Consider the following 13,299-nt stretch of genomic DNA (forward strand, 5'->3'; position numbering starts at 1 on the left):
GAAAAGTAAAATGAAATTACAGTTCCATCTTCCTCCCACCCCCCAGTTCTGAATTAATCACTGGTATATGGGGAAAGAAAGAATAGTTTTGTGATTGAGATACAGTTTTCAAGTATGAGTTCTGTTCTCAGGTAGGTGATGTTCTTGCTTTCAGTAGCCAAAAGAAGAAACAACAGGAATTCTTGTTCTCTCATCAACAATGTCAAAGAAAAATGAATGAACTTTGAACACTCAATGAGATAAATGCGTATAAGTCTCTGCAGAAATTTAAAGTAGTAATAATTCTGAGTCATCCTTCTCTCAGATTTTCCAGTGGCTTCTCTCCCTGCCTTGTTCCCACTCCTACGTTATACCCTTACATTGCCTGAGATACACCAATGCACCTGAATTGCTGCCACTTAGCACCACACTCTCTTCCCTGTGTTGCTGCTTCTCTTGCAGTGGTGTTTGGGAAGCTCTCAAAAGAGTTAACTTTTTGTTTCTACTACCTGTTCACTATCATTTGTAAAGATTTGACGATGAAGTGGTGCTGTCACTTGAGCAGTATAGCATTGCCTTCTCATTAGATTATTGATGGTTTTCTGGGGAATTGAGACATAAACACAGCATCAAGGATGAGCTTTTATTGTTGTCACAGAACCTGCCCTGAAGTAAAATCATCTACTTCCCAGCTGGCTTTCAGCTCCACTTGCTTATAATTTTTCACCTGCTATTAAAACTTTGAGATGTATTCCTATTTCACTCAATCATATCTTTTTTTTTTTCTGTTGTTGCTTGTGTTTTAGCATTTTGAGCCAGGGAAGAACAGCAAAACTAATGCATTTTTATTTAATCTGCAAGAATTAAGGGTTCAGGAAAACCTAGTGTTTCTCTGGCCATCAAGGTGTCATGTGCCCTTGTCTCTACAGTCAGCTGTATATTGCTTTCAAGTGTGTTATTTTGAAGCGTTGGATATTTAATTCTTCGTGCAAGAATGAGAAACACATTTCAGAATATGCTCCATGTGAATTTATAAACAATGCATTGTAATTATGGCAGACTATTTTATGTGGAATGATAGAGCTTGATTTCACTCCATCTATTTGCAATACCGCATAAAGTGAGAAGGGCAGCAGTGTGAAACTGGTGAAGATCAAACAGGAGCAGATCCACTGAAGTTATTAACTCATGGAATTATATCGCTTTTTATTCATTTAATCCACCTCCTTACAGGCAATGAATAATTGTTCTCATTGTGTATCTCCAGTGTTTAACCAAATACAGCCTAAAAGGTCCCCAAATTTCCCTGTGCTCATAGGAGTGTTATTTCCAGGGGGAGTTAACACATTCTGCATTTGTTTGTTTGGTTTGGGGATTTTTATCTTTTGATCAAACTTTCACTTTCTAACTTTATTCTCCATGCTTAGGCTTGTGTGTTCTTGCATCAGTGGAGTCTCTGGTGGCACAAACACTTTGGATAGCAGCAGGCTTTGGCTATTTGATAGCATTACCTGGAGTCAATACAGTCTAGGTGTCACAGATCTTCTAGGTCATTTTTCTGAACTTCCACTTCTGAATGGTTTTTATTTTTCATTTCTGCTGGAATTTTATAGTTAATGAAATCTGGGCTTGCAGTCCCACATGACCAAAACAAAGAAGGTTTCATGAACTGCTGAAAGGCAGAAAAGGTACCTTGCTGCCTGCATGAGCCCATTGGGTAAAATCTGTTCATTGCTCTTGTTTAAAACTGAGTTTCTTCTATATATACACACTATAAGCAGTAATAGTTATGTGCATTTGATGTTATTTCTACTTGATTTTTCAAACCTATAGCACTGCACAGCAGCCAACATTATGGGCCTTATGAATTCATTCATGCTTCCATATGTGAACAGAGTAGGGGTTTTGACAGGTTCAAGGACTGAAATCTGAGATCAGCTTAAGGTGGTTTTTTTTCTTACTCTGCTTTTGAAACAGTTCTGATCCAAGAGATGTTCTAACACAGTTTCAGTTAGCACCTTTCGCTTGTGGGAGGCTAATTTGACTCTGACAAGAATGGACAGTAACACTATGTCTTGACTTTCCAGTGACTGCACAGTGACCTGGGTGAGTGGGTGTTATTCTAGCTGGCCCTTTGCAAAGCTAAGCAAGAGCCAGGCTTAGAAATCATATTCAAGTCCTGCATGTTCAGATTTGCCTTGTACCTCCTGAAGAACTAAACTAGAAATGAAAAGACAACAACTTCCATGAAACTCCAGGAGAAGGCATGTTTAGGCCAATGTGAAAATGTGTTATGCTGGAAGCGAGTGGTGTTAGGAGCAGCTGGAGCGTGGGTCCCAGCTTGGAGGAGGTGGTAGGCACTCTGTGAGACCCAACAGTGACTCAGCTCAGCCAAACTCCAGAAGCTTAATACAGCAGCGAGTCTCACGGCTGGCTCTGCTGGTTCCAGTCTGCAGAGCACAGGGGAGTCGTCTGCATGCTGTCACAAGTGCTTTTTCACGTGTCTGAATCATTCACAGATGTTCCCAGTGCGGTGAAGCTGACTATAAATTGCATGATAGGTACACACACGTTCTCTCCTCATCTGTGTTATCTGTTAGATGCTTCTCTCTCTCCTCACATTTCAGATCTTTACTCCAATCCTATTTGCGCTGTATGTCTTGCATCCACCTCTTTGGCCTCACTGCATTTTGTTCTCCAACTCTTCCTCTTTGTGCTTTTCATTCTGCTTTTCTAAAAGAATCTTTCTTTGGTGCAGTGATCATTCCTCTTCCTTTCATCTCTTAAAATCATATTGTGGCCAGCCCTGAACAGTTTAAAAGGTTAGATTTTGTTCCATCAGCATGTCTGACAACCAAATGGGCTTGTGGTTTTCTAATGTTTAAATTTAATGAAGCGTCAAGTGGGACTAAAGGACAATTTATTTTTTCCTGTTTTCCATATCTACTTCTCCTTCCTAGACCTAGAAAAATCATTAATTCCTAGTTCCTTTGTTGGCTTAATTTAGTCAAATCCTGTGGAGTGCAAAAGGGTCCTGGATCTTTGCCTTTTCTTGCTTCCACTCAGTCTTATCTTAGCTCATCTCATGGATGGACAAATCCATGGGAAATAAGCAGGTGGGAACTGACATCAGGGAGGTTCACAGCCTCCTTGAGTGATCATTTCAGGACCACAGAGCTTTAGGTAATTTTTCCTTCCTTGAGCGTGGGTAATTAGATAGCTGGTTTTGCACATTTTCTATCTGCCTAAAGCTAAGTCATGGGAGCAGAAGAGGTGGCTTATGTAGTCCACTTGACAGATGCTTGTGGTCATGCTGCACTCAAAAAATCCTGTAGCGCAATATATCTCTAGTTAAATCAGAGATGGAAACAGTGAGGTGTTACCTCCCAAACCAGGGGGACATTTACAAAAGTAGCTATCCACACTGTCCACGCACGTTCCGCTGCCGCAGGGGTTTGATTTGCAGTCATTAATATCTTCCTGGCAAAATTCTCCATCAAATCCATTTGGACATAAGCACAGGTATTCACCAAGGCCTGGAGGGAATTTAATATTGGTAACACATGTTCCACCATTGAGGCAGCTGCAGGGCTTCACTCCAACCTGAGGAAGGCAAATAGGAGTCATAGTAAGATTCCTCTGAATAATCACAGCTGAGAGGTATATTGTTACCCTTAGGAAGGGACAAGTTTGCAGTGCAAACATGTTATCTAGTATGAAAACTTATTTCTAACTGATTTCCTTTGTCTAGATAGGTGGTCTCATACTCGGCATACTTATTTATTTAACTGAAAGCCTGACTTTAAATGGATTTTTTTTTTTTCATCATTTAGGGGCACATTCTAACTTCTTATAAAAAAAAAAAAATCCTATTTCCTATAACACCGGTTTTTACATAGTATCTGAGGGCAGAATTTGTTCCTTATTCTTCAGAGAAGAAATGAAAAATCTTTTCTCTTTTCCTGCCTGCCCTCCTTACTGTTTCACATTACAAACAGCTCCCAGGTAGGAACATGATTGTGGCATTCCTCAGCTGGTCTCTCTCTTCAGGGAAGAGAGGTCCATAGTTGTATTTTACCTTTGTACAAGAACAGCATTTCAACAGATTCAAACCTCTGTATTATCTCACCTAGTTAAATATAGGTCTAGTTTGAAATGTTTCCATCAAAACCATATCTAGACTCCAGTTTCCCCTTTGCTGTGTGGGTTCAGCAGACTGGTATTTTTGATGATAGTGGTTTGAATGAGTAAAGATATAGGAATCTTTAGGAATAAAAATCTTTTCTTCACAAAACTGTTCTTATGTCAAAAGTCTGCATCCCACTTTATTAGCTCATCCTGTCACAGGATTAATGTTAGAGTATACAATAAAGACAAAGCAATGCGCGAGCTCTGCCAAGAAACTTAAAGTGTAGAGTAATGACATAAGAGCAAGACATCCTCTAAAAATATCATTGAGAATGAGTTATAATCTCCCTTTTATAGCTAAAACTTGGTCTTTTATGTTATATGCTTTTTTCAGCAATCCAAATGCAGAATGTGAATTTTAAAGCAGATTAATGAACCATTAAAAGGCTCTGCAAGAGTGTTCTTTCAAACAGCAATCAATAGCACTCTCTCTTGTTCCTTGTATATATAGTTTCTATGTTCTCAGAGATATTTATTCCATGAATTGATCACTATTGCTGTGCTGGATAATATACACTTATGAGGATATAGCTGAAGTCTTAGTTTTCAAGACAGTAACAAATTATTAGCTATAATGACAATTGCACCAAAGCAGTGACATGATAAACAGGTTTGTTTTGTTTTTCCTTTAAAGTGTTCATTTCCTTACCTCAATAGAGTATCTGCTCTGTGCATTGCATTCATCCGACACAGTGAATTCAAAGGTCTGCATTTCTTCTGAATCAACTTTCCAGATAAGAAGGCCAGCAGGAGAGAGCCTGGCATCCTGTGGCCCAGCCTCTAAGATGAATAGCACAGCTGACCCTTCCGGATCCACAGCTACTAACTGGTAAACAAAATTCTCACCAATAAATGTCAGTGGCTGGCTGGAGGGGGCCTGGAACACAGGAGGCAGGTTGTCTAAACAGCAAAAATGAAACCACGATTACATAAATTCCAGTTTCTCCCGTGTAAAGATTCACAGGGTGGGTCTTTGTAGGAGTGCTCTCAAAAAAAAAGGTACAGATTGTACCCTGAGACTGGCAGAGGAAGCAATTTAGATGTTAGAGGCAGCAAATAGCTTTACCAAAAAGTACACCTTTTTCCTCCTATTTTTTTCATGCCCCATACTGAACTTTTTTCCCATACTGACCTTTGATTACTTTGAATGTGTTATCTGATACATGGGAGGAGATCAGACACGACTTCTATAACCTCCCACTAGTCCCCCAATTCTTACTAAAACTTTAATTAATTGTATTTCTAATACTTACATATATATATTTATTCTATCTACCCCTCTATCTATATTTCTATCTGTACATATAAGTAAACTGAATCTCAAAATTATGAATGACAAATGAATTGGGTGGGCAGCTGGGGGGGGGGGGCAGGAATTGGGTAACTCTTCCATTGAGTAGACTTTCCTGCCTTTACACGTGAGTAGTAATTAAGCCTGAGCAGTTTGACTGAATTCAGTTGGACATTTCATCAGGAATAAACGTCTTCTCTGTGCTGGCAGAGGTACATCAGTGATGCTGAGATTGTCTGTCACCAGCGACAGTAGCTCATATCATGTCACCATTGGCATTCCTATTTCTAGTGGTGGTGTTTACATTCAGTATTTCCTTAATGAAGATGAAAGCCTAACTGTAGAAGGCTATTTTACAGTAGAAGACAAACACTACCTAAGGACACTTACAATATAAATAGGTAAAGAGGACAAGGTAGAGAAAAATATTACATTTTATAATTAGAAATCAAGGAAAAGTAAGATCAGATGAGTACCCTGAGGTGACAGCAGCTCTGTGCAGGGCCGAGAATTTCATCTCCATGTCCTAAGACTCCTCAGTCTCAAGCCATCTTTCCTCTTTAACCAGAAGTACAAATTGACATGTATTGATACTTAAAGGAGTCTTGTCACAATGTAATTTGACCACAGTTATATTTAACTTAAAGTACATTTCTAATACCGAGGATTAATTTCAAGTCATGCTCTAAAACTACGAACTATATACGTGTTCTCGTAAGGACTGCATGTGTCCTTGCGTTATGCCTGTGGGAAGTCATCATTAGGGGTTTCTTGTGGTGCATATCCTTTTATCAAGCTTTACTTTCCATAGCATGTCTCACATTATGCAATTATTTAAATGTGTCTCTCCACTCATTGCTGCTGTGCTATCAGAGCTTTCTAAACTGCTTGTCCAGCATATTGTCCTGGCATAACTGCTGAAATCTTCCATCTATTAATCTATCTTTTATTTCCCAAACACTTAAACCATGGAGCCCATAAAAGTTGTACCCAAAGTAATCAATGAAATATTGATGCTGGGTATGCATTTACAGATAAACACAAAGGTGTTAACTGGATGGAGGGTAACGAGAAGTTGTAGGCGCAAAATAACATAACATCAGATATTCCGAAAGTAGTCTGTGAATAAGAGTGTTTCTAATTCCACAGAGATCTCCCTGCTATCCAGTGAATGCATAAATATATACACTCTGACTTACAGCAGAATTTTTAAAAAGGTTTTCACAATTTTGAAAACAAGTCTGACAAACCCTTTCTTTTCAATATTTTTAAATTTTTAAATTTTGAAATTATTGAAAAGTGAACCATGATCTGTTTCAGATTTCCCAAATCATTTCTAGCTTTATAAATTCCAAAACAAATGCAGTTTTTCCCTTTTTAGATGTTTTCTGAATTTTAAAATCGAACTGCCTCGGTATTAGTAATGAGTCCATCTATATAACAATCAGGATCAACTCGTCCCTAGAGATGCTGCTGCTGTGGCCAACGCAACAGAAGGACAGAAAGGAGGCAAGGTTTGTGAGTCACAGATAATATCTCTTATTAGACTAAACTATTCCTGGGGGAAAAAAACACAGCTTTTAGGTGTACATGCTCTCTTCAGGTCTGGCTTACCTGTAGACATTTTAACTACTCATCCAAGTCACACCCAATGGGATTTTTAGTTGGCCAACACTTGGGATGGGTTTGCCTACACCTTTTCCTGACAGGGAGTTTTAAATGCCAAAAGCTGGATTTTTTAGGACATAAACTAGAGGTGTATGTTTTTAAATAGAGAAAATTCAAAGTGGCTATCCTGGAACAGGAATTAAAGAGACTCACGAACAACTCTCTCCCTTCCTATTGTGTTCTTGCTTCCAAAACTGATTCCAGACAACTTATGACTTCTTGTGTTGCTGGCAACCATTGGGTCCTTTCTGGTTCTTCTCAAGGGCCTTTCTGTCACCTCTGAGAAGAGTGTGTCTGCTCACTGCTCTCCTCGGCAGTGTCTCCGCTGGAGCTATGGACTCCAGCCACTGTGATAAAGCTCTCGCCGTTTCTGCTGCCGTACCTTGCACTCTCTAGGAGCCTCTGTCCCTGAGCATCCCCAGCTGTTCCCCAAGGACAAGAGCAATCTTCCTCTCCTTCCAGAAGGGTCCTGCTGACCTAGTCACCCTAAAGGAATATAAAACTGCAAACAAACAGAGCAAACTGGTCCTGCCACTCACATACATACCTTTCTGTAATTTACTTGTGTTTACAGAACCTAAAAGTGCAGAGAAACGCTTTCTAGAACCAACCCATGAATCTACATAAAAGCAGTAATATAATCTTTATATTGACCAGATGCAAATGTGCTCATGTACGTGGGGAGATACGCTGGGAGGATAATGCTGCTAGAAACATGGATTATCTGTAAAGCATGCGGTAAGTAATGGTTCTTATTTACACTGGGGATGCAGCCATGAAAAAGCTATGATAAAGTCATTCAGGAGGTGCTTCAAAAGGCAGCCTTCTCCGTGACCCCTGCCATGAAGGGGTGCAGAATGAGCCTTTAGGTTCTGTGGCAGTGAAGGTAATGAGTGGCTGACCCCTATCACTTAGACTCCCTGCCAAGCCAAGGTCTTTAGTGTGGTGTTTCATAGGATTTGGCTCAGGGAAAGGAAACAATTCTTCCAGATACCAAAAATATACACTAGTGTTTTAAAAACAGTATTTTCCCCAAATTGTTCCCTCAAAGATTTGTACCTGTGAGATGATGACAGAGGTATTTAGGGTCCATCACCTTTAGCTGACAGACTTAGGCACTGCATGGGGCACTGGCATATCAAAATTTCATTTTCAGGTGTTATTTTGGTTTTATTAATTTGAGATTTGTCAGGTTTTAGCCAGAACAAGATACGTGTCCAGATGCATAGTACATACAGTGGAGTACTGTCTGTTTCTGGTCAGTCTGCATTTCTGGTGCACCCAATTATTCCCACTGCAAACTATCCATGCACACTGTGCAGGATAGATTCATGTTAGCCAAATGAGGGAACGATGTATTTCATAGACTGAATCATAAATTCTCAGATAAGTGCTTCTAAATCTTAGAAGAAAAACTGTCTTACTTTCATTAATAGACCAGGTGAACTTAGAAATGTCAGGTTCACAAAGAAGACAAGGACTGGTAGGGCTTGACTCTCTTTCACCATAGCAAAGTCCATCTATATTACAAGTATTTTCCTGCCAAAAAAAGGAAATAAAAATGGGTGGGAGGTGGAGGCAAGGAAAAAAGAAATAAGATAACAAATTAGCAGTTAATAATTTCTGGAGATAAGCAGAAACTCACTTGTCTCTTGAAACAAAATAGTAGCAATTTAAATGCTAGTACTTTCTCCTGACAGGGAGAAAACAAGACATGTAAGATTTCCAGTTTCAGTTTGAGATCTTTGTAGCTTTGAAAGCTTTAGGTTAGGCAACATGTGATGTTGCTTGTCATAAATGAACACAACAGAATGTGATTTTTTTTTTTTTTTTCATTTCCACACTTATATAGTGTATGTGATCATTATTCCCAGCTGTGACTACTAATATGACGATTATTAGGTAACGCTCAAAAGTGAGCTCCATGAGACTAACAAAAAACTGAGACCAGATAAGAGCTCTGTTTGAAATTTTGGAATCCTGTTCTTGGTAACTTAATTATTGCTGGAGGTTCTTTATAAAAATCTGAAAAAGCAATGATATAAAAACAGAATAAAGAAGTGCATTAGATTTTAGCCTTCCATGAGATAGTTGTAAATGACAGCTAAACACCTTGATGGTGCCTAGGTGAGGCAGAACTTCGCAGCAGAAGTTCACGCGGTGCGCTGTGGGCACAGCAGCCTTTGAGGCTGACCTGGTCCTCTCCTAGGTGGCCACCAGGGCCAGGGAAGCTGAATTGGGTTGTCCGAGAAGCAAACACAGGGACCTAATTAACAGATGTAATTAAACATCTACGCCACGGGAAGGCTCTATGGCAGAGTTATGCCTTTTGCTTGTAGCCTGTGTGTGTTGGGGCACACCTGCAGATGGGACTTTATCTGATGTTGCAGATTCCCGGCAAAACACGGGGAGCTGTTGTGAACCCGGGGGATGTCACCGCTACAGTGGGACAGCAGGAGGGAGAAGCTACCAGGATGAAAGACATTTTTCCTTTTCCTTCCTTTGAATACACACTGCTTTTCTGAGACTGATGTGTGTCCTGTTACTCGCCTTGTGGTTTCTATCTATGGCTTTATTAGTTTCTCAGACTTCTTTTGCAAAGCGTATTAGTCAATATTTTAAATAATACCACTTTAAGAGTAATGAGTAAGGTAGAGAAACAAAAAAAGGCCTCTCATAATTGCCCTGACATGATAGAATGTGACAAAACTTCAACATTAAAATCTGGATGTTAATTAGATTTTATTACATTGTTGTTTTCAAAGGCTTGATGTTCTGATGAAAAAGATGCTTTTTTCTGATTTGATAGTGTGGTACAGAATAGGCTCCATAAAAGAAGAACACAGAATGTGAAATGGCCTGGTATAAAATGTCCCCTAATTGAAACACCTTTTCTGAAAGCAATTTAGGTATTACAAAGTAATGTTATAAGAGGGGTAATTAGAATGTGGTCTGATTCAATTGGAAGCCTAGTTCAAATAGTCCCTTGAAGCATCTTAGGATAGAAATTGTTATAATCCCTAGAGAACACCAGCATATTGAGAAAACATATATATTTCAAAAATATAAGAATAAGGAAAGCCTTTGACAAAAAAACCCACCCTAGCTTTAATTGAAATGGTTCTGACACAATTATTTTAATCTGAAACTTAAGTGGTTTTGCCCTCATTTGGGCCTATAAAGTAATTTCTATTCACTGATTTATTTGAAAAAATGTGAACTTTCATTTTATTTTGGTAACTGGTATGTTCTTGCAATCAGTGCATGTTTGAAAACTATATTTTCCCATTAATGTTAATGAGAACAGTGAGGCAAATGAGTTAAGATATACCTGATTATCCTTCATTTTATAAAAATGCAGACCAGTGGTCTCCATTCATACTTGCCTCAGGGTAGGAAAGCAGGATCAGTGCATTTAAATATCCCACCCAACACCCTCCAAAAGTTTCTTTTGAAGCCCCACTGAAAAACAGAAAAGTTTTCTAATGCAGCTCTCTAGAAAATAAGAGCAGGGAAGCTCTTTTTGAAGGGATGGGGGATGTCACACTAATAAGTTCACAGGAAAACAGAGGGTTATAGTGCTCTCCAGGCAGTTCCTAGCATGTTGGCAATTTAAAACGTAGCACTAGACTTTTGATTATGGTTTTGAAACTGTCAAAGTACTGTATGTTTGTACTTAGCAGTGTTTAATGTAAGCAAGAATGTTTTATGTTCTCTCAAGGGTGTTTTCACATGACAAAAACTATATAACATGCATCTTAGTATACCTCTTGCTAAGGCAGAAAATGGGTATAGAAATGATATACCTTACAGTTACAGTGCCCTCGCCAAACAGGCTAGGAGAGGTAAAATAGCAGAGACACTTAGAAAGTGAAGTTAAGCTGCCTTTCAGGGGAGACTCCTCGGTCTTATTTACTTCCATTAACAGCTGCAAAGTATAAATATTGTCAACCATAGTCTTTCTGGAAGTGTCTGTCTGAGAAAGGACCATCATAAAGCATGCTCTATCGGGTATTCATACCCCACGTAAATATGAAAAAAAAGATATCAGACAGGAGATTGTGAAAGAGAGAAAAGTGTTAGGCTATGCAGCTGACCTATGAAATAGATTTTCCTCTTCGAAAGCAGTTATTACACACAGTACATCAAAAGGAGGGAGAGGGCTAAGGAAGAGATGAACGATCCATATTAAACCTTTATGATCTTTAAATTACCTTTAATTTACAAAGTCCGGTTGGATAGAATTGGCAGGCCTGGCAGACTGCATCATACAGGGTCAGCACTCTGGAATTACTGTACTGGAAGCCATCGTTAGTGATCTAAATGGTACAAAAATCATCCTTATAAGTAATAATGTTCCATATGGAGACTGTCTGCTCATTTTGGAGCATATACCATTGCCCCCTTGAACTGGGTGCTTGCCAGCAAGATAAATTAAACCACTTGTGAGTGGCTCTACTGCAAGCTAACAAATTACTTAATGCTCCAAACTGGAAACTAGTCATTAATAACCAAAAGATCTTTTGGCTCAGCTGGCATTCAACTTTTCTGATTGCTGTTAGGTTTCACCTGAGAGTTTTTTTCAATACCCTTATGGAAACCGTACTCAAGTGCTACAAGGGGGTCTTTCAAGGAGTTGTGAAATTAAGATTTTTGGCTGAAATTCAGGACTACTTTCTTACTAATGGCAAATCAGTAAGTAAACTCCCTGGGGTAAAAAAAAAAAAGAGAATGCATATTATATAGGTGATTTTAAATTAACCTTAAAAAAAAGTGCTAGAGTGGATAATACCAGAGAGGAACAGTTCCATTTCCATAGGAAGGTACATTAGAACAGTCACCTCCTGTCCCAGCTCACAGTTTCCCATACATGTAGATAATTTAGAAAACCTTAATTTAGCATGGCATTATTCCTATAAGAATGCTTATACAATAAGAAAGGGTTGAGTAAGTTTATATTTTAATTTTTCTACAATAAAAATGAAAAGATACCAGACTAGTGTGGAAAGGGTTAGCTTGTGAGAAAGCGTCGTGACACCTCTTGAGAGGTGTGAATGTTAAAGACCACCCCAAAACAGTGCCGAAAGCCATGCTGTAAACACTGAGGAACACCAGCAGGAAAGCAAAGCCCTTTCTATCAGGTATTTTTTAGGTTTTGGCTTCTCACAGTCAAACTAAAGCTCCTGTTTAGCAGATCTAACAAGGCCTTTGCTTTGGATTGGTCAGGTACCCCTCTGTCCTCTTGCTATAAAAACAATCCCCAAGCCCTCCTCCATCTCTCCTGTGACCCCAAAGCTAAAACATCCTCAGTCCCTTTACAAGGGACTTTTACAAGGTCAAGACTATAAAGTATGTTAAATTGAACAAAGGTAACTGGAAGTACAGAGAGTAAAGATTAATAAGTTTCATAAAAAACACCAATTATCAGAACTTCACTAAAAATGATCTGAAAGCTCATGGAACATAATACAGTCGATAATCCCACAGTATTACATGTGATGGTTCTCAGCTCAAAATGAACTGCGAGCTAAGAGCATTTGTTTCTGCAGAAAGCAACACAAGGAGGTAAACAGGCCGTACTTATGGATATACACGATTTGAAATTGTGGAAGAGAAAAAACTTCTTTGGACTAATTTAAATTGGTCCAAAAATTCAGTAAAATTCATTGGTCCAGTAAAATTCCTTGGTGTAGCTTTAAGGAAAAACATAATTTTTTCCTGGGCATCATATTCAGTTGAGATATTGGACTATTGTGTGTTATACTAAAGGTAAAAACTCTTTTAAAAGAAGTAAAGAACTTATCCTGCAGTCTGAGAAGAGAAAAAAATAAAACAGTCAACCCCCCTCAAGACCTGCTCTTCACTGAAAGACAGTGCTTATTGGCAGCAAGACTTCCATTAAGAATATATTATTCCTAATGCAATTTACATTTAATTTCATTTCATTCTTTTACCAGAGCGTCCAATGTTGTCTCAATACCGGTGCACTAATAATGGGTGAAGAAATGGGTAGACAGGGGAAAATATAAAAAGCTATAAAATTGCACTAATTGTTCTGTCTGAAGTGAGCATCGTGAGTGAAATGTAACTCTCGCCAATTTGATATTTTGGGGTTTTAATCTGTATTTTTTTCTACATTCTATTATAAACATCCATTTTGGTGTCTTCTTAGA

At 38.8% G+C, this 13,299-nt stretch overlaps 1 protein-coding gene across 1 annotated transcript in view; it reads right to left on the minus strand.

Annotated features, from left to right (window-relative positions):
- Positions 1 to 13,299, minus strand: part of LOC128144630 (von Willebrand factor D and EGF domain-containing protein-like) — a 190,550-nt gene that overhangs the window by 71,408 nt on the left and 105,843 nt on the right. The window contains exons 14-17 of the mRNA XM_052793761.1: positions 11,341 to 11,445; positions 8,551 to 8,665; positions 4,817 to 5,067; positions 3,363 to 3,582 (exon numbers count right to left, since the gene is read on the minus strand). Coding sequence (XP_052649721.1) covers positions 3,363 to 3,582; positions 4,817 to 5,067; positions 8,551 to 8,665; positions 11,341 to 11,445 — 691 coding nt within the window. The remainder of the gene's footprint in view (positions 1 to 3,362; positions 3,583 to 4,816; positions 5,068 to 8,550; positions 8,666 to 11,340; positions 11,446 to 13,299) is intronic.

The sequence above is a fragment of the Harpia harpyja genome, chromosome 7 (genome assembly GCF_026419915.1).
Source record: "Harpia harpyja isolate bHarHar1 chromosome 7, bHarHar1 primary haplotype, whole genome shotgun sequence".
NCBI classification, from domain to species: Eukaryota; Metazoa; Chordata; class Aves; order Accipitriformes; family Accipitridae; genus Harpia; species Harpia harpyja.